This window comes from Thermobia domestica, chromosome 8, assembly GCF_964235325.1.
Source record: "Thermobia domestica chromosome 8, izTheDome1.hap1.1, whole genome shotgun sequence".
In the NCBI taxonomy this organism is placed as follows: domain Eukaryota; kingdom Metazoa; phylum Arthropoda; class Insecta; order Zygentoma; family Lepismatidae; genus Thermobia; species Thermobia domestica.
The window spans coordinates 86,506,280-86,528,871 of NC_137461.1; the positions used below are offsets into that span (position 1 = coordinate 86,506,280).

Sequence of the window (22,592 nt, forward strand, 5' to 3'; positions counted from 1 at the left end):
CACAGCGAAACCAACTTAGGACTGGCTGGCGCGGAACGTCCCTCACTTCATTTCTACCATTGATTGGCCTTCTAGCAGCCCGGATCTTAACCTGTTGGACTACAAACTTTGGGCAGTACTTCAGGCAAAGGTCTGCCATAAACGGCATCCATCTGTCGACAGTCAGAAACAATCTTGGCCCGAGCAGTGAACAATTTTCCCATGGACAGTTTTGGGTAAGTTACATGTAAAAATGTAACGCGTTACAAGTTACTTTACTTTTTCCTAAAATGTAACGCGTTACTTGCCCCCAAAAAGTAACTGTTACTTTACTTCGAAAGTAACGCGTTACTTTTAGGTCTGAAACTTAGAATATGTGAACAAATGTTATCACTTCAATTTTCCGTACTACTATTACTATCGCTTTTATTATTATTATTATTATTATTATTATTATTATTATTATTATTATTATTATTATTATTATTATTATTATTATTATTATTATTATTATTATTGCCCTTTCTGAATTGCTTTATGTAAATGCAAGGACACATTTTTACTTGACAGCTATAAGTTATGAATATTTTCATATAAGGTAACATTGGCTAAAATGCCATACTGCGTTACTCGTACGGATGGGCTAGGGTAACCAGACGTACTGATTTTCGCAGTACAGTACTGTTTTTCAAAGAGCTGTCCTGCGTGTTGCGAAGATGTCTAGGAAATCGAGAAATATCCTTCTTCTTTAAAATGTCCTGCGAAATGTCCAGAGTTAATTTATTTGCAATATCTTAATGTTTCATTCTTTATTCACAATATTTTGAATCAAACACACTCTTTTCCTGAATGATGAACCGCTGTGTTTTTTAACACTCCTCAGAAGACTAGGGATGGAGAACAATCAACAAACCATTTTTTACAATACATCGCTTTTACTGAGAAGGCCTTGTTGAGATATCGGTAAAGTAGGAAAGGTTTCTTATTGAACTTATGACAGTGATGCTAACCAAGTTAAATAGAAGTTCCTTTGTGCCGGTCTAAATTTTCTTTCATTTCTTAAAATAATACCACGCTTCGAAATTTATTATTATTATTAAGCCCAACACGAACTTTGACTGTACGTTCATAAAATAAACCAATTTGTTATTCATCAAAGCATTTGGAGTTGTGTTTAATTCCTTTAATAATTTTGTTCAGTGCTTCTTCTTAACAAAAATGTTCATTAACTTAAGGTTAACATTAATTGAAATAATGATATGCGTATTGCCGACGCAGTAAGATATCATATACAGTACTATTATACTTGTGTCCTACTTTTCGATTGTTAGAATGTGGTCATCCTACGATGGGCACGAGTGAGTACGAGCGAGTATTCTTTGAAACTCGATTCGACTAAAAACAGACATCTTTGAACGCAATTCGAAAAATTTCCTCCAACTCGACTCGAATTCGGGTCGAGTCGAACCAAATCTGGTTTGTAGTTTCGAGTATTCTCTTCAAGTATCTTGCATAGACAATATAGGTTATCAATGATACTAGTACTACTACTAGTACAACTTTTATTATTATTATTAATAATAATAAATAATAATTATAATTATAACAACACTGTGTTTAAACATGAAAGAAACGCGGTCTGTGTTTGAATACTAAAAAACTAGTTGATTGCTAACCTCGGTAGTCGTGAATTCTAGGAGTCAAGTTCACGAGCTTGTGAATTTGGGTTGAGGGTTTAGGTTGAGTATTCGGGCTCGAGCCAAACATTGTTAAAAGTTATAGGGCACTGGCCAAATATCTTCAAAACTGTTCGGCCCGGGTTTACAATTGTAAACAACTTGAGCAGCTGGGCTCACAGCTCACTCACTATGGACCCGAACCGAGAAGTGAGCCGAGCCAACAGCTCACCGAACCGTGTCAGCAAGAGCCTTCGGCCCAGATGAGCCGAACCGAGCAGATGGTTCATCCAACCAAGCCAGCTCGAGCCGATGGTTCACCCCAAGCGAACCGGCTCGAGCCATCGGCTCAGTTATTACTTCCCAACTGAGCTTCTTATTAAAAAAGTCTCTTGTGGTCTCGATATCGAGACGAGAAGACATGCGAGCATGTTTCCTCTAGTGAGCAACATTAAAAGTATTCCATATTACTACTTAGCTTACATTTCTCATGGCTTTCGCTTTCTAGTGGAATCAGGCCATGATTTCAAAACGAGTTAAAACGTAATAATAATAATAATAATAATAATAATAATAATAATAATAATAATAATAATAATAATAATAATAATAATAATAATAATAATAATAAATATAAGTATTCCATACATATAGAAATGCTTTTGACCAAGCACACAAGAAATTATATTTTGTCCATTTAGCACTATCATTCTTTTGTCACTCACAATTATTAATATTCATATAGTAAATATCTTATAATTCTTATATTTTAAAATCAATTGACAGGTCTCTGATTGCTTTTATGAGAAATAAATATTTGGTTTTATAGATACTACGCAGTGGGGATGATCGTGCGTCGTTTCGGTCCTATGCCGTTTCGGTCCTGCGCCGTGTCGATCCTGTGCCGTGTCGATCCTGTGCCGTGTCGATCCTGTGCCGTTTCGTTCCTATGCCGTGTCGATCCTGTGCCGTGTCGATCCTGTGCCGTGTCGGCTCTATGCCGTTTCGATCGTACGTATTCTATGCATATAACTTGCACAGGCATAGAATCGACAGGAGTTTATAATTTGTAAGAGCAAAGATTAAACAGATAATAAAAATATTATTTTTTTAGGCACATGATTAAAAGTTAAATTATTTCAGAGCAGCGGCGTGAGAGCAAAACGGCACAGGATCGACACGGCATAGGATCGACACGGCATAGGACCGAAACGGCACAGGATCGACACGGCACAGGACCGAAACAGGTTTCTGAGCTGAATTGTCGGTCGTATGCCGTGTCGATCCTGTGCCGCATCCCCATGTTACTTTCTATATCATTTGTAATTGTTTCACACTAATAGCACTAGGGGATATGCTTATAAACACAAAATACAACCTTTCTACACTATGTGGAAATAATCTACCGGCGGAAAATAATATATAATACAGTCGTCTTTCATACACACACAATCACTTTAATCGCGCTATAGCATTTATCATAATTTGAAACTAGTAACCCCCCTTACACTTGTAAACACGAAATAAATCTTTACTATCCAGTGCAGAAATACTCGGCGGAAATTAATGCCTAACATGGTTCTCTTTCATACCCAACACTCATTTTAGTCGTAAAATTACCATTTTTATGACTACCCATTCTCAGTCTGCACCAATAATTAATTAATCTTTAGAAAATTACGCAGAGATATGCTTTGATTCCCGTATTCTTTGAATAATAATAGGAGGAACAAAACTTAACTTCACCTTATGCAGAGTCGTTTTGACATATAATTAGCATCATAATTAGCATTAAAGAACTGACTACTGTAGGAAATGTTAATCAAAGTCTTTAGTAAGACACTAATTATGCGTAATTACGATTCTGCATAAGGCCGAACTTATTTTACCTCGTTGCACCGAAGTTTCCTTGTTTCGAAGAATAAAGAAAAAGTACAAAATACAAACGCAGAGCAAATACAATGGAAGAGAAGATAGAGATCAGAAGTCGATGAACTGTGAGCACGCGGTGTTGCCGTGCTGTTGCTCTGCGGGGGAGATAAGATTCAATAGAAATAATTTATGTGTATATTTTATCTAGTCAAATTTATAAACAGCAATAACGTTAATAGCTTTTAAAACGTGGTGCTTGCATCTTATCATTCAAAAAAATATACGAACGCATTTATTCTAAATGTTATGTGGCTCCTCTGTTGGTAGTTCGTAAAACGTGACGCAAACCCGCCATATTTCAAGTTTTGTGTGTATTTACTGATGAAGTGTTGACAACGGAATTCTGGAAACTAAAATAAATATACCATAGACTGATATTTATACTTACATGAAGTTGTTAAAGCCAACGTGGGTGAGCCATGATGGTGAGAATGCATGTTTTTACCCTTTTAGTAACTAATGGTTTGTTTTCTGCTATGTAATTTTATCATTCCGTAGAATTGGTAGGACTCCTTGTACTTAATTATTCAAGAAGTACAGTACATGCGTTTCTTCTATTGTTTTTTTGTACAAGGGGTGTAATAAAGTGTCTCTATGCAAATATATAGTAGTATGCAGACATTGCAATGGATGTATACATACGGTTATCGGTAGGATGGCTAACAACAATTAAATTTACACGTGTCTATTTGCCATATTGTAAACAGTTTTCTATCATATATGTATAAATCTTTCTCCATGTGCAGTTTTTAGTTTGTGAGAATTAAGTAAAATGTTAACACGTTTTCGATGTGGAATGCTTCTGCAGTTCCAATGATGATCCTTCCTGTAATCTGTCACTTGGAGTATAGTTCTCAGGAGCTTTTTGGAAACCGGTAAAAAAACATTGAATTCTACGTCTGTTAGCGGGATCTAGTATATAAAACAACTCACAGATTGTAAGCATATTACAAAAGTAGAGGTAATTTTGTAGGAGATGATTGATTCTTGTGCAGTTACACTAGGAGACAATACCGCGTATTGCTGTCTCTTGTGTTGTGACCATCAAGAAAACATATGCGTTATTGTTCCTTTACTTAGGGTCCTATTCTCAGTCTGCACGTAAATTAATTATCTAACAGTATTTTGTAAAATAATGTATATAAAAGATAGTATCCGTTCTTTCATCTAAGCATATGACAAAACGACATCATAATTGATTTAAAGACATACTTTGTCAGTGGAAGTATATTTCGACAACACATACTATATATCACTAATCCCTACATGCATTTTCCAAGTGTTAAAAGTTACGTAGATGTTTTATTTTAAAAGTATTACGCTTTGCTTTCCGTTACTCTTCGAAAAAAAATGGAGGTGACTACAACCATCAAAGTTGTAGCGACTGTATTTTATAATACTAATTGAACACTGCGACTAGTGGATTCAGACGGGGCTATGTGAAGATATGGTAGCAAGAAAAAGGGGATGTAAGAGGCTACAGTTGGAAAATCCTACAAGACGAAAAGATTAGTTGAAAACCTTAGTGTATACCGGCTTCTCAGTTGCGGTAAGTGATCTGATAATAATACTAATTCCTATGTTCATCATCCTCATAATAGGTATTCTGTCATCATTGGCAGGTCACGTGCCTCAACTGAGAAGCTTCCACAGACTGCCGCTAACCTCTTTGTCTTCAAGTACGATTTTTCTGTTTTGATACTGTTTATCAATTGTAATCTCCTTCGCCCTCTCCCTCTCTTTCCTGTCACCATACTCTCTAGCACATCCCTCATGATACAGTTCCTTCTTAGTTAACGTCCCAACAAGTTCTCTTCTTCTTCTTAATAATATATAAAATTGTTCTTTTCTCTCCCACCACATCTAAGAACTAATTCGTTTCCCGCTCGACTCAGCTAATTCTCTCCATTCTTCTGCAAAGCCACATTTCAAAATCTTCAAGTCGTTTTACATCATTTTGTCTATTCGTAATGTCCATATTTCTGCCCCATAGAGGACAAAATTAGTATGAAATATGGCTAGGTCTTCCAATCCACGCAAATGTTATTGAAGATGAAAATAATTACAAAACATTGAAAAACTAAAACGTGAAAGATATTTTCTGATTTAGTTCGAAATGATTTTCTGGTCTACAGTCACTAAATTCAATGTTGCACAATGTGAAAGGATCACCACTCCGTCGAATCTCACTTCCTGATAATAAATAACTTTCCACTGTAACTAAGTTCAGTATTGAACGGTGTGAGAGAATCAGCACTCCGTATCTCCCTTACTTCCTGACTTTAAAAATCTATATACCTTAACCAATTTCACAGTTTTTCCCAACTCAAGCCTATTTCTAATCTTATTCCATATCAATGCGAAAGTGCTCGGGAAATTCCTGTAATTGAATGCACAAAGTATCGGAAGTGAACTTCAACAATAGAACCATTTGTTTTACGCTGGAAGATATTTATTTTGAAACATTTATTTTATAAAGCATGAATTATATATATTTTTTAAAATTAATATATTTGGTATTCACATTTGGCGAACGTTACTGAGATGAGGCTCCCGGGATGACTCGAAATACATTTATTCCTTTGTTTCACACACCACATTTATTCCTGTACCACACACACGACAGGGTGCAATTTTCGGTCTTTTAAGTTGAAGTTTTCAAGGTTCAAGCACGGGACACACTAAATTTCCTGTAGGGGGGGGGGGGGAGGGCGGTGGCTCAGTGGTAGAGCGTTCACCTCCGTAGCCTGGGGCCCCTGATTCGATCCCAGCTCGCGCCGTGTGGACTTCGCGGTGGACAAACATCGTACTTGTGGGTTTTCTCCGGGTTCTTCCGTTTCGTCCCACTTTCTTCATTCCACTATTTCATTCATTTCTCATAATCACCGTCTCCTTTAGCCTAATGTGCATAACCGTAAGACGTAAAACTTACGATTTAATTTCTGTTTTTTCTAAATTTCCTGTATAGATTTTGGCGGCGGTTCAACGTAAAATTTTAAAATGACCATCCACGCTACAAAGTATCCGCTAATAAATATCCACGCTACAAAGCGACATTTTCGATCATTTAAGTTGAAATTCTCAGAGTAGAAGCACAAGACACTCTAAATCTGCTATATATATATTGGCGGCGATCCAAATCAAAATTTCAAAATGGCGGCCATCTTTTTCAAATTAGCGGGTATCCACGCTATAAAGTGCAATTTTCAGACTTTTAAGTTGAAATTTTGATGGTAGAAGCACGAGACATTCTAAATTTGCTGTATAGATTTTCTTGGTGATCCAACATAAAATTTCAAAACAGCAGTGAATAGAAATTGCTACAAATTGCGACAATGATAATCTTGAAATATAAACCACATTTTAACACTTTTACCCCAAAGACATTAGAATATTTCGAAGAAATCCAATTAAACTTGAAAAACCCATTATTATTTGTTTGTACTAATACGCGAATAAACACTACAAAAACAAAGGAAATGTAGTCGTGTTGCTTTTTGTTCTAGATTACAGTTGGATACTATTACAGAAAATGTGATCGAACGTGAAGAATATTTGTTATGCATGATATATATTCCAAACATATATATTTTTCAATGATATTCTGTTCTGGAGATTCCTTATTAGTAAATACATATTTTAAGCCAATCTTGAACTTGGCATGTATTGAGAAACACGATTGAGGGAAATATAATTATACTCTGATTATCATTTCATTTTTTTTTTTTTTTCTCTCACGTGGATTTTGCCTCAAGAAGCCCACTGGCTATTTTTGGTCTGGTGAAAACTACAATAACCCTGTAAAGAAGCATAAGGATTTTATCTTGCCTTACAAAAGGTTTATACTTTGCATTTTTCTCATCAACTATAAATTCCATCTTCGGTTTCTACTAAGTGGTTTCAGAATTCGTGGTTTTATGCTTCCTATCTCATGGACAAGAAAATAGGGGTATTTTTCGTACCCTTCTTGAAAGTCCATCAAAAAACGCATTTTGAAGTGACCAATTACATCTCATTGGTTCTTGACAGACCTAGTTTATAACCTGCAGAAGATGTTACACACTAGAACAGTCTTCGTTAAGATGAAGCAAATGAGCGGTTGAAATTGAGGAATACTTGTTCCCATTATAAGGGAGAACAGCTTTGGGACTTGGAGAAACTGTCAATGAAAAGTCGCCAGTCTTTTAAATCATAGCAATACACTATTTCTTTGAATAGCCACTTTCTCCCCTGCTATGACAGCGCAGTTCTTTGGTGACAACGAAGTATTACAAGAACGTTTCCGGATACTTCCTGCTGGATATCTTGTGGCTCTTGTCCAGCAAGTTTCACTCCTTTAGTCGCGATGTTAAGATCTCAGCATTAAATTTTGTTAATCATGGATCCCTAATTAGATCATTTTACTCATTTTTATGTTGGAAATTGAGGTATATCCTCTCTACACCTTTTGAGCAGTCGTTTCTCTGACATGTTTCACCCGGTAGAAGCGTAAAATTACTTGAACATTTTTTTTTTTTTTTTGTTATACTATGTTACGAAAGAATTGATAGAATAAGAATGCAGGAAGAAGTAAGAAAACTGTCAAACCGATAGACATTGTGCATTCCACTACAGACTCACGTCGTGGTTTGGGATCAAACAAGGGATTCCTTGTTTCAGAGGTGAGCGCACTCTCCCACTGAGCGACCGTGTCCTATAGAAGTTTTGTATATAAATGATATACTACCTCCATTATTGCTTCATATCAATTCACACAGTAAATTCTATACATGGGCGTTGGTGGGTCAGTGGTAGATTGCTCACCTCTAGTGTGTAGTGTCCCTGATTTGATTTCAGCTCCCTCCAAGTGGGGTTTGTTGCAGACAGCGTGTGCGTAGGTTTTCTCTGAGTTCATGTTTGCTCCCATTGTCTTCATTCAGCCACAATCATTCATCTCATCATTACCGTACCGTCTCACTTAACTTCGGTGCATAATCGTGGGACGTTAAAAGAAATAAAAACTTAGACGTGTCGTCTTGCTTTTGAGAAGACTCGCTTTTCAAATTTTGTGCTACCTATGATCCCAACATATGGAACAAGCTATTATATTTTTGAAATGCGGGATTGCATTGAAGGATTGGATTTTTTTTTTCCTTCAGAATTATGGGCTCTACTAGTTCTAAATAAATCACTGGTTTTCTCAACTATATACTGTAAGTCACTCACATTGATTGTTAATCTTTAATCATTAAATTAAAAACAAATCTTCACACTCAAGCACTTTTGTATCAAGAGAATAATCCACATGATATGTGGACATCAGCGACTCAGAAAAACGAATGGGGGTCTATAGCATTCAGAACAGGAAATAAAATTGAATTGAAATAAAATGAAATTTGTAATTTTACGTCACATGGTTATATCTTGTAGGCTAAAGGAGAAGGAAGATTAATGAAAATGAATGGTTTTGAAATAATTGGTGGAATGAGAGAGTGGGAGGAAACGGGAGAACTAAAAAAAAAAGATGTTTTCCACCACCAGAGTTCAGTGTCTGAATAAAGTTGCTGACAAGGAAAAATAAAGGGAAAGAGTGAAACAGACATGAACTAGAAAGATAAGATAGCAGTATTGTGGTCAAAAGAATTTGTTTTACTTTAGCTTCTGTGTGGTCAACCATGATCTCGCTTTCTGTCCGTCAGTAATTCTACTTTGATTTACGTTGTAATTTCTTTCGCTCTATACGTTGTAATTACGTGAGACATGCTCCATACTGCTTGCACAAATTCAATATATTTTCTTTATTTGAAGATGAAACATTAAAATATTACTGTCAGCCGATCTAATGGAGAATGTTTAATTTATATTTAATTCTAACTGTGTGTTATGCGAGTATTAGAAGTTTCAATACCCCAAAACGAATTACGTATAGATATCAATATCTGATCTGTGCAGTGACCGCATAATTATATAGACCTCCAGAATTCAGGAAATACTACGAAATGGTAAGATGTTATAACTGAGAACTATCTGGTGATCATCGTATGAAGTTGTAACCTGATCATGACTTTATTTAGCTGTAAATTGTCTGACCGAAACTCTTCCATGTTGTTTTGTAGACTGTTTTCTTAACTTGTAAGACGGTGAATTTTCCAAATTTTAATTTAATCTTTTAATTTTGCAACTATTTTATAAAAAATTAGAAATGGAGCAAAATTTACTTGGAATGACTCAGAAAGAAGGGACAGCTAGGTGTATTTCTTATTAAGAGGCCGGTAAATTGAAAATTGTTTTCTTTGTAGAAGCGCATGAGTTATATTTTCTAGAGTTCCAAGCAGGGTTGGCTGGTTTAAACTAAGGTGGTTTAAACCAGCTGGATTTTTCAAAAAACCAACTGATTTAAACCAAAACACGAAAAATGTTAAAAAAGGTGTAAGTGTTCGTAAAATCTTGATGAACACACATTTGTGGGCTATCACGTTTGACTCCCGTATTATTCGTATTATATTCAGACCTAAATTTCCCATTCGTTACTCAAAGAGATTATTCTACAAAAGCAACTTTTTTTTTTTTTTTTAAATAAGTTTATGAATGTTTATTTTATGATTTTTTAATAGTTTGTTGTGCAGTTGCAATGAAAGGAAAATTATAAATATTGTTTCGTTTTAATGATGTTTACTATTGATAAATACATCGAAATGCCGTAATTTTTTTTAGGAGGGGGTCATACGAGCCCCACCAGAGACATTTATTGAAATTAGAAGTATCTTTGGTATCTATTTATGTATAAATAGGTCAGAGCCAACGTGGACTCAAATAATTCGTATCTTTATTCACTTTTCTTAATGATATGCAAATTAAGTCGTCGTATTTCTTTAACTTCTAATGAAAGTCGTAGTGAACTATCTTGGACTATATTAGTTCTTCAGTACTCTGCAGTAGAGATGCAAAAAAGCCGGCTTTTTTGAATCGATGGTTTTTTGCACATAAAAAACCGGCTTTTTTGGGAAAAAAACGAGAATTTTGGAAATTTTGGCTTTTTTCATTTTCATGATTTTTCTGTTTAAATAGCTTTCTTATAGTATACTCTAAAGTTAAATAAGATTTCATGACCTGAATGCCATATTTCGCTCTGGAATTCACCATAATGATGGATGGAGCACATGGTTTATGAATTAAAGTAAACATAAAGTACGTAGTATTTGAGGGCAATTTTAGAAGCTATTTAACCTTATTTTAACTTCTGAATTATCGACATTTTTTCTTCTCTAGATCATTTCTTTTTAGTCATCCGCGTTTCACTTCTTAGAGCTTAGTACTCTAGCTTCTAGTACATAATTAAACTTATATTTTTCAATATATCCATCAGAGCGTACGTTTTTCTATATGTCTGTCAGAGCGTACTTCCACATTTCCGTTATACTGTAGCTGTGCAATGATTTAACAATAATCTTCCTGACACAAGCTTGAATACCATTTGATAGAAATATTCAGTATCGGATTTAGAAAAATATTTGGGAGGGGTTTTTCTGAATAATGTTTGTTTTTTTCTAAAAATTCCTAACTTTTATTTAAGAGGAGCTTAAGTTTATGAGTACAGGCATAACAAATATTTCGTTTCGTTTGTATATTGAGCTATAATCCACCAGATACAACCTTGAAGACCATTTTATACTGATAATCAGTGGCGGATTTAGAAAAGCATTTTGGGAGGGGCTTTTCTTATTAATGCTTAGTTTTTCTAAAAATTCCTTTTCTTTTTTTATTTGAAGACAGATTGAAGTTTATGAGTAAAGGCAAAACTAATATTTAGTTTGTTTTAGAAATTCCCTAATTTTGGGGTAGAGTCTTTAATCCGAAAGACATCCCCACCCTAACCCTCTTCGCAAACCCATCACTGCTGGTAATTAATAATAACAAAGATTTAAAAACGATTAGAAAGTAAGTGGGCCAGACACACAGTACACGCACTATCTCTACATTCACAGATAGAATTAAGAAAAACTTTTGTCAAAAAGGTCGAATGCGGGGTTGAATCCCGGACTTCACGATAGAAGTGCGAATGCTAACCACTCACTCATGTTTGTTGTGTAGTTGTGCTTAACTTAAATGTATTCTCTTTCTCTCTCTTTCTCTGTGGACACAAAAGCTCTCCATTGGTTCTGTCCTTATCCAATTCAATCCAGTTTCTACTCTGTATTCCTATTTCTGCTTATCCATCCTTCTGCTTTATTATTGTCCTCCCATCTGGTCCTAGGTTTTCCTAATGGACGTTTCCCGATTGGATTTCCAGTTAAAAATTTGAAAGCGTTCCTACTTTCTTCCATTCTGTCTACATGACCTGCTCACCTGAGCCTCCTAGACTTGATGACTCTAACGACGTTTGGTAAACCGTATAAATTATGTAGTTCCTCCTTATGAAGTTTCCGCCATCCCCGGTCCTCTTGGGTCCAAATATTCGTCTCAGAATTTTATTCTCAAATAATTTCAGTCTGCGTTCTTCCCTCAGCGTAAGCGACCATGTTTCACAACCATAAAGCATAACAGGCATTATTATCATTTTATATATTTTAAGGTTTAAATTCCTTGACAGAATTCGCGACGACAACATATTTTGAACTGAATAATAACAAGAATTTCCTGATTTTAGTCGAGATTTAATTTCTTTGTGGGTATGATTTTGGTCTCGTAATACTGATCCAAGATATTTGAAAGTATCCACTGTGTCGAAAGTATTAATTGATATTTTAACGCATTCATTATTTGCCGTAACTTCCTTGTGAACTTTCTTGTATTTAGATTTCTCTGCATTTACTCATGTCCCTGCAAGCGTTTACTAAGGCCTCTGCATTTCTTTCGATCGTTCTATCAGATTTACATAATCAGCATACACCATAACCTGGTGAATACCATTCAACTCTAGGCCCTGGTTCCTATCTTTGTTTTTTCTTATAGCGTACTCCGCAACAAAGCTGAATAATAACGGCGATAACGCATATCCTTGTTTCAGGCCAATCTCGACATGGAAGCTCGCATTTTTCTACTCGGACTTTACTCTGGAATTCATTTAAACACTTAATAAATCTAGCTTTTTCGGTATTCCAAATTCTGCAAGAATGTTATACAATGTTTCCCTCCTTGCCGAGTTGTAAGCCTTTCTAAAATCAATAAACAGTTGATGTACTGAGTAATATATGCCCATTTCTTTTCGAGTATTTGTCGAATGGTAAATATCTGGTCGATTTCGACTAAATTCACACTGATAATCTCCAATAATTTCATCTGCGTATGGGGTCAATCTTATTAATAGAATGTTAAGAGAAATACCTCGATAATTATTACAATCAAATTTGTCGTCTTTCTTGTGAATTGGAAGAGTGATTGATTCTTCCACTCTTTTTAAATGTATTCCATAGTTTTTATTTTATATAAAAAAAAGTTTCGTAACTATATGTTGAATTTTCTTGTTAAAAATTCAGAAACCTTCAGCATTGGGTAAACCGTGATGGTGGTTATATATTCTACAGCCTAGGAAACCATACGCTCAGATGAACCATCTATTACGTATATGATCCATGAACAGAAAATTCGATGCTTTCCCGATTCTGAACAAGCTTAAGGAACAGTCAGTGCATTACAGAATTTGGAGCATTACCAATTTTGCACATCCGAAGCACCTGATAGGTGGTAACATTATTACGTATGTGATCAATGAGTGAAAAAATTGTTCGAAATATTCATACAATGTATATAAAAGTTAAAATTTACCTAAAAAATTTCAAGAATGTACAGAACCACCCGAAACGAAGCTCTAGATGTGCAGATTTCTCTCATGTTTTTCTTTATTTTGCTTCAAAAAGAGCGTATGTGATATTTTGAAGTAAAAATACTACATACAATTTTGCTAGTTATTTGTGAAATGAAATGAAATTTTTGAGTTTTACGTCCCACGGTTATGCCGGTTAGGCTAAAGGAGACGGTGATGATGAGAGATGAATGAAATGGTGGAATGAAGAAAGTGGGAGGAAACGGGAGAACCCCGAGAAAACCCACGCACACGGTGTTTGTCCACCACAAAGTTCACTTGGCGGGAGCAGGGTTTGAACCCGAGACCCCAAGCACCAGAGGTGAACGCTCTGCCACTGAGCCACCGCGGCCCCCTGCTAGTTATTTGTGTATCATTTTTAAAGTACTTATTGTATATGAGGTTAAAATATTATTACATATATGGGTTAATCCTTTGGAATTCATAATGTAAATGTTAAGAATTTTAAAAAAAATCTTTTTGAAATTCATGGTTTATTTTCGAGGTTTCATATTATTATCTGCATCAACCACTATTTAAATGGCTTTTTTTTTTGTTGTAGAGAAGCGAAACAAAGTCTGCTTTATCAGTTTAAAGCAAAATTTTCAAAAAAGCCCAAAATTTCCCAAGCAAAAAATGCAAAGCAGAAAAAACCGAGTTTTTTTCCAAAAAAGCCGGTTTTTTCCGAGCCCTTGCATCTCTACTCTGCAGTACTTTGAAATTGTCCATATGTAATTCTGTATAATTTCACTTGTGTAGTTGTTTATCTTTTTGTACTTCTGAAATGACTCTTGACAATTATAATAACAAGTATGCAAAAATCAATACAATGTACTATTATCAGGAGTCCTTCGTGAGTGAGTCGGCAGACGTATTGCATTTGTAGCCAATTAGTCCCGATTTCGAGTTCAAGTGAAGGACAATTTCTCTCGGATGTAAGCCGAGAAGCGGTTTGGATTCCGCTTTAAGCTTATGTGACCCCTTCCAGCATAACCTGGTTGTTGCATAATAAGACCAAGGCGAAACAAACTTATTTCTGTCCATATGTGATATAAATACATAGAGCAAATTATTTAAACCAAAAATCCTTTTTTTTTTTTTCTTCAATAAAAACCATGGTTTTTGCCAACCCTGATTCCAAGTGGAAAGAAATAGCTGCATCTTAGTAAGCAAACTGAATTGTACACTCTCTTGGAAATGTGATTGGGACTTTTGTTTAGGGTTCCTTGGCTTATGTTATACTTAACCAGATTTTAAAGTTTGGTAGTAGTCTTCTGACACCTGATACATATATTTTACCAATGGAATAGATGGATTAGCTGTTCTAATAAGAAATGACTCCTGAATTTCTAAATAGAAAATGCACATTTTTAAGTAGTATTTCATTTTTTTTTTTCAGTGCATATTAAGCTAATTACTCTTTTTCTATTTCTAGCGCTACCGATCTTTTCTATTGATATTCATCCAGATGGGTCTCGATTTGCAACCGGTGGACAGGGTAAGTTTTATTCATACTTGCTCAATTGATCGAATTAATCAATTGTCTTTGTAACTTGAATCTCTTGAAAGGAAAACGTCATTTTTGTTTGAAATTTTATTGAACAGAATTGATAAAGAGAAAGCAAAATAAATGACTGAATAGAACAGAAACAACTACGTACATTAAGCTCCTATAAGTTTAATACAGATATTTATAAATTTAGGAACTAATCCTTTATATTTTTAATTAAAATTATCCAAAAGAACATGAGTACAGTGGACCTTCTGGTACCTCTGTAGCACTGTGTTATCTTCTTTTCAATGAATAATTTCGATCAATGCTGTGACCTTTCTCGGTAATATCCCGTGTGACTGTTCACTGGGCCCAGATTACTTCCACATCATTTTATGTATTTTATAGGACATCACATTAAATACATAAAGTAATGTGGAGGTAAACAGGCTCTAGTGAAATCAGACATGATGTTTATAAAGGTCACATCGTTGATCGAAATTATTCATTGAAAAGAAGGTAACTTCGTGCCACTAAGGTACTAGTGACCCACTGTACTTTATGTGCTATGAACCGTATAGCTTCAATCAGTAAACTAGCAAAATAACCTTCCTCACGTCAAGCTAGATAGCTTGGAAGGAGATGTAGGTAGCCTCTACTTCGAAAATTAAGCAATAGTAGCAAACAATAACCTGAACTAGGACACTTGAAAGAAAGTAATTTATAAACCAACCGAAGTATTATTTTATTATGAGCCGTATTTTTTAAAATTTATTTATTAGGTATAAACATTTAGTACTATACTACTTACCTGTCGACAAAGGAACAAACCTTGCCAATAAGAAATTATAAACTTGTCATCTCTTTATTCATAGTTGTTAGTACACTAGAATAGCTCAACATTATCCTTTTAAATTTTCTCCCCTACTATAGGTATATCTATCTTGATGCCACAACGTTGTAATCTTCTTTTACAAATTTACTGGACCTTTGTTCAAACATCAACCATTATATAATTAAAAAAACAATAAAATGAAATATCTTCACACTAACTAATTCACATCACCATCCAGTTAACAAATACTTTCCGTCCATCATCAGCGTTGTTTCAAAATCTTGATTCAAAACAATATTTATATTTATTTTAGCATATTATGCCTGACATTTTTACACTGTGTTGTAGAGTCCGCAGCAAAAAGCCTGCAACATAAACGTGTGAAACGACGAAGCCTTTTGCTCCAAAATAAATTTGCAGGGGAGGACGCCTAGGTTTCTCCTGGCGTGGTTCGTGCCACTTAGACGTTCTGTTGATTCCCTGCGCTGTTACGCATAGTTTCACAATAAACTTGCATGCTCATGTTCAGGTTTTTTGCTGCGGACTGTACAAATGTTTTAATAAGTTTCGTAATTTTAATTTTGCGGAAAAATAGGTTAAGGACTTTAACAGTGTTTATTTCAGTGACTGCATACTTGTTTCTTTTTCTGTATAATTATGTGTAATGCATTGTCTGTACTACTGATAGAAATAAGTAAAAAATTCATGTAGTTTGCAAGCTGTGTATTGGTGCGATGTTCACTTATATAGTGCATTATCCTTATGATAATGCAAAAACATATCAGTCTGACTAAACCTAATATGCAATGTTGAAAACATTTAATGAGTTCTGGATTGTATAAATATGTAGAGGAAAATATTTAGGCAATCCTTATTATAAACACAGGACTCTTCAGTCTCTCAGGCACGTTATTTTCTAGTAGTTCACAGTCAGACTAACAGTTGTCACTAGCTGCGCTGTCTCGTACCTGACGCCAACAGATGTCGCTTGCGTGGAGGCAGTTACAGATGAACCGAAGGATTGGAAGGAACAGATAGTAGTAATAACAATAATAATAAAATATGCATTTTGGTGTATAGAAGGAGGATAAGATTAGAGGGTTATTTGACTCCCTGTCATAATACAAGGTGTCTATCGGTCACGAAATCAGAAAACAGTCATGAAAGTCAAGAAATTTAGCTTTTGGGTCACGATTTTATTTATCTGTACAAATATGAGTACAGACTGGGAAATTTTGTTCTATAAAACGTTAAAAATTTACCACCGAAAATTCCTATGGTTGGCTTTAGACGCTACCAGATCCCAATCAAAGCACGTATGCTTCTATCGCATGCATGAAAATTCGGCCTAATTCACACTGAAATTCGCTTTTGAGAATGTTCGAAATTTTATGGTTTGGTAAAGAAAAGGTCACGAAATTTCATTTTGGAATTTTTGTAGACATCTTGTATACGATAAAGTTTCAATATACTTTACATTGTTAGTATGCATCATTTAGCAAGAAGTCAAATGCTAATGATATTTTAAAATAAGATTATTTCTTAGACTAACCTTTGTATATGTCTGTCATTTAGTAATTACCGAAGTTTTTAATTGGAACTTCCATTTTCCTCACAGACATTTTATTGAAACATCGACTGCAATTCAGAATTATATCGTATAGCATCAATTGTAATTAAATGTTACCAAAGAAAAACCTTTCCTCAAGAAATATATATATCGATATAGCAACAAAGTTAGGTAAACTTTTACAGAACCACTTAGAAACTTCGTGATATTACTCCAAACTTTCCGAATTGGTGCAGATGATTACAATTTGAGACTTCTTAACAGTACTAATTTTCCTTGTGAATAACGTAATGCATTTATTAGATTACCTACTGCTTTTCTTTTCGAATACGTATTCACAAACTAATACTCCTTTATCTCATTTTTCACACTATACAATTGCTTGACATACTTCCACTAAATATTTAGACAGTGCCTTACTTGAAATTCCAATAAAATTTCTCCGTACTTTGTCTGTGATTTTGGAAAACAATGAGTATCTAAAAATATGTCGTTTGCTCTTAAATAAATGATAGAAGTATGGCAAGGTTGTTAGTCCAAATTAATATTTGTAATCATGTGTCAATTTAGTTTTTCTGTTTCTAATGTTATTAGGAATGCTTATGTATTTCGCTTTGTTTTCTTCTTTCAACAGGGGAAGATTCAGGGAGAGTTGTCATTTGGAATATGGCCCCCGTAGTTAGTGAAGAAGATGAAAACAATGAAAATGTACCAAAAATGTTGTGTCAAATGGACAATCATCTTGGTAAGTAAAAGAAAATAATAACCTAATGTTTGTCAAATGGTATGAGTGCGATTTGCTCTGTGCGATATATTATTAAGCTTTTCAGTTGTCATAGGTCGTCCGAAACCTACACAGGAGATGAAAAGTAGGATTTATTTTAATAATGAAAGGAACTATACATTTTCATTGTTTAACGTATAAGGAAGAAGTAGTTACAAGATTAACTCGGAAAGAGATTGATTCAAAAAGAGTGTCTAGTGATACTTGAAATTATTGTAGTACTGGAGGAATGTTAAAAATTCCCCTTGAGACTCTTCAAAATGGCAGTCCCCATCATCTGGACGTAGATGGTGCTAGGACTAAGTGGCCGGCCAATAAAAATTAGCTAGTTCAAGAATAAAAATGGATAGTATTTATAACACCTGTTCATGATATAACAATGTCTGATTAAAAACTTATACACAGAGTTTGGTTTCACAGCGGATTGTGTATGATGCTGTTTCTGGCCATGGTGAACCAGGTGAAAGCATTGTGAGAGTGAATGGAGGCTAACTCACACACACGTACATACACAAAATGAGTGTAGATTACGAAAGGCATTGTGGAAGAGCGAACCGAGAAAACACTTTTTTTTTTTTATTTTAACCCATTAGTTTTTGTGCATTCTTATTAGAATATTGAAGAATACTTTGTTTATTCAACATATTTTACAGGCTTTTAAATATCACAGCGTATAGTTAGTTGTATATGGAACTCACCTTTTCTTCAGTTCACTGTAGTATAGTGGAATTTTTGGGATACGGACAAAATCTCGCGGCCGAAACATCGCCGCCCAAAATCTCGCCGGCCAAAACCTCGCGGGCCAAAATCTCGCCGAGCCAAAACCTCGCGGGACAAAATCTCGACGAGCCAAAACCTCGCCGGGCCAAAACTTCGCGTGGCCAAAACCTCGCCGCCCAAAATCTCGCCGGGCCAGAACCTTGCCGCCCAAAATCTCGCCGCCAAAACCTCGTGGGTCCTGAGATCAAGCCAACGCTCAAGAATTATCCAAACTTCAACACTCCCTTACGAGGAGCATTTTGCAACATACCTTCTTATGGTACAAGGAGAAGATTTGTACCAAAACGTAAAGGTTCTATGCTTAGTAGTTTTTTAGATCTGGAGAACGGCAAAATTCATTCAAGGCCTTCCATTCCATTCCTCCTTAGGGCATGCATTTCACAAAATATTGTCTTATCTGGAGCTTGTGCCCTTGTGGAGCAAGAAGATTTATACAAAATGTCAAGTTTCAAAACCTAATAAGTTTTGTAAATCTGGCGATAGAACATTCTACATTGAAGAAATCGTCGTGAAGAAGTTTTATCCTGACAACATTTCTTCCCAGGCGACACTACGTCTCGCTTAATTTAGACCAGGCGAGATTCTGTGTCGCGAGATCATTACAACGAGGCGAGGTTTTGGCCCCGCGACGTTTTGGGCGGCGAGGTTTTGGCCAGGCGAGATTTTGGGCCGCGAGGTTTTGTACCCAAACCGAATTTTTTCTAGCAGAGCATTGGCAATACTGGAAATATCCAAATCAACAGAAGTAGATATCCGGTTAGAGTTTAGCATTCCTTTTCAGTGCCGTGGCTATATGGGACATTGTTCTACAATTTAAGTTGGAATCCGAACCACTGTAATGCGTTCAAATTTTAAAGCTTTCTAATTGGAAATTAAACCCAGAACCTAGTACACTAGACATGAGCACGCTAGCTACTAGAAGGCGGCAGGTTCTCAGCAAATAGTGTTTTAAGGTTTAGTGACGAGTGAAAAGCTGTAGTCAGTTCAGGCCGACTGAAGGAAGATGGTACAAATTTAAGCAATGAAGATGTAAATTAGTGAGACTTAGTACGCATTTGAATCGTAATATAACGATAAAACATAGGTCAACCCAAGTGCTAACTAGTGCCCTCCATGCTGGTCCTTAGTGCGCTAGGTTCTGGGTTCGTTTTTCGATCGAAGTGCCTTGAAATTTAAGCGGATTACGGTGACTCGGATTCCACGTTAAATAGTAGGTATATGTGTCATATAAAGCCTCTATGCTGGAAAAGGAAATTAAACTTAACCAAACAACCAAGTGTTAATTAATTTTAAACGGTTCAACCGTTTCGTCACTTTCACCATTTTATGAATACAAAGTGGGAAACTAAAATATAGAAATTTCCATCCATATGAGCGGAATTTTCCAGAACGATTGGACACTTGTCTGCTTATTTTTAATGACGAGTTTATATACTGAATTTCATCCTCCTAATTTGAGAATCTCATATATACTCTATTTATTGCATAAAGTTTGAACAATGTCTCTTCCTTCCCTTAGGATACACATTTAATTGTAAGTGATGTGATAAAAAATTTGACTGTTCAGTCCTGTTGTAATAATGCCATCACAAACAAGATCACTTTTATGTTTATTTATAGAAATTGGAGAGAGCTGCATTTATACAATAGTAACTAAGGAAGATCTTTGAGAACTCCCTTCTATATTACACTAAACTTTTTAATGTTACAGCCCACAAAGTACTGACTAGTCAAATGGCCCTCGTTCAGCTGAGTGATACGTGGTCAGTGCATCAGCTTCCAATACCACCATTTTAGGCTCTCTAATTTGCTAGCTCGTGGTTCAGGTAGCTCTTGACGATTCAAGATCAACATCAAAAATTTATCTTCCACATCAGGAATCGAATCCGGGACCATTGGGTTGTTCATGAGTGCGAATGCCTGGTCAAAACTGTCATTTTCATTAGTTTGAGTTCATTTTGGCCGGTTTTCAAAGTGAGGAAACAATTCAGTGTACAATGTCAGTTTCTGTATACTGAGATTTGGAATAGACGAAATTAAAATCACAGTGAATATAGGTCATATATATAGTCCAAAATAACTTTGCTTTGCCGGTTTTGACTAGTCGAATGTTGGGTTTTATTTTTTCTTATGCTTAGAAGTATAGAGGTGAGCACAAGTAGAGAGTGATGAAGCATATCAGTTTTATAAAAAAATGCCTTATTAGTTTATCAGAACATACACTATTAGCAAATGTAGCAGATTGGAGTTTACAGTCCCTTTTCAGCACCAAAGCTATTTGTGAAGTGGGCTTAGTTTAAGCTGGAATCCGAACCACCGTAATAATTCAAATTTCAACTCTCCCATTGGGAATCGTACCCGAAATCCCATGCACCAACGGCACACGCGGTAGCGACTAGACCAGCAGGGAAGGCTAAAAAATTTACTATTTGCTGTCTTGTAGAAATAAAAATTTGTAGTATACAATTGCAGATTTTTAAAGGTGCATTTTTTATGTGCAGCGTGTGTGAACAGCGTAAGATGGAGCATGTCCGGAAAGTTCCTTGCTTCAGGAGGTGATGACAAGTTAATAATGGTTTGGAAGACAAGCAAATATCCAACAGGTACATTTTGATTTTTTTAAATTTCATTTTATCTGTTTAATTTTTTAAAAAAATATGTTATTAATTGCAATTGGTTATCAATCATGAAATGTAATCTTTCTTCTTTATTCACTTTTGATGATGATTCTTTTGAAATCTGAAGATATTCTGTTTCGTCGATAGGTAGTTATTTTATATTTTAGTTTGCATGTGTAATCTAGTTAGCTTTGCTCTTTTGTTTATAACAATAAGTTAGTTTACTATGTGCATGCAATGAAGTGGAAATCCAGTTATATCCGTTATGGAAGGTTAGTGTATGTTCAGGTAAATAATGTGTGTCTTTTGTCTTTATTTACTTTCATAAAAATGAAAACTATATTTGAATAATTTTCATCCGGTCACACGTTAGAGTTAGAAAATATTTAACATTGTTTCGTGCGTCATGCCGCTGTTTAAAAAGTGTTGTGTTACTTTTATAGCTCAGCTTGTAGAACAGGTTTGGCTTTCAGCAAGTCGGAGAGAAGCGGTTCGAGCCCCTTATGAAATTTTAAATTATTGTATACGCAACACGTCACATTTTCTTCAACTGAAATAATCACTGTCCTGGAATTACTTCTACAAGTTTTCAGTAAATGTCTCTCAGTAAGGATTTAAAGAATAAGGTGCCAAAAGAGAATTCTGAAGTGTCGCTGGTAGAGCAACCGGCCACCAAGTGAGAGGTCCCACAAGCCAACTAAGTTTCTATGTACTGGTGTATGCGAAATAATTTAAAACAAACAGTTGATTAAGAGTAAGATACAAAGGTTAAAACCATACATTGTTATCAGTATGCATAAAATCCTACAATATTGAATATCAGCGTTAAAAGAGTTATGTACAGGGTGTTTTAAAACAACACCGACCACGTTTGAGAGGTGATTCCTGACACCAAGACAAGACAAAAAGTATATAGACCAACCTGGGTGCACAAATGCTTCCTTTTGAAGTTATAGGCTGCCGAAAATATGAAAAAATGAACTTTTAAGACCCATAGCTCCAAAACTATGGGACCTACCATAGTCGGATCAAGAGTTCACTTAGGACCTAATATGTGCGCTATCCAAAAATACATGATTCAGAATCCTAAGGTAATCACGAAGCAATTTTTATAGAGGGAGTTTGGCTACGGACATTTAATTTGA

The 22,592-nt window shown here is 35.4% G+C and overlaps 1 protein-coding gene across 1 annotated transcript in view; it reads left to right on the top strand.

Moving 5' to 3' along the window:
- Nucleotides 1-3,637: 3,637 nt before the first annotated feature.
- Hira (histone cell cycle regulator-like protein) overlaps nt 3,638-22,592 on the top strand; it is a 76,429-nt gene continuing 57,474 nt past the window's right edge. Inside the window, exons 1-4 of the mRNA XM_081768682.1 lie at nt 3,638-4,012; nt 14,804-14,866; nt 17,900-18,010; nt 21,331-21,432. Of these exons, the coding sequence (XP_081624808.1) occupies nt 3,976-4,012; nt 14,804-14,866; nt 17,900-18,010; nt 21,331-21,432 (313 nt within the window). The 5' untranslated portion in view covers nt 3,638-3,975. The remainder of the gene's footprint in view (nt 4,013-14,803; nt 14,867-17,899; nt 18,011-21,330; nt 21,433-22,592) is intronic.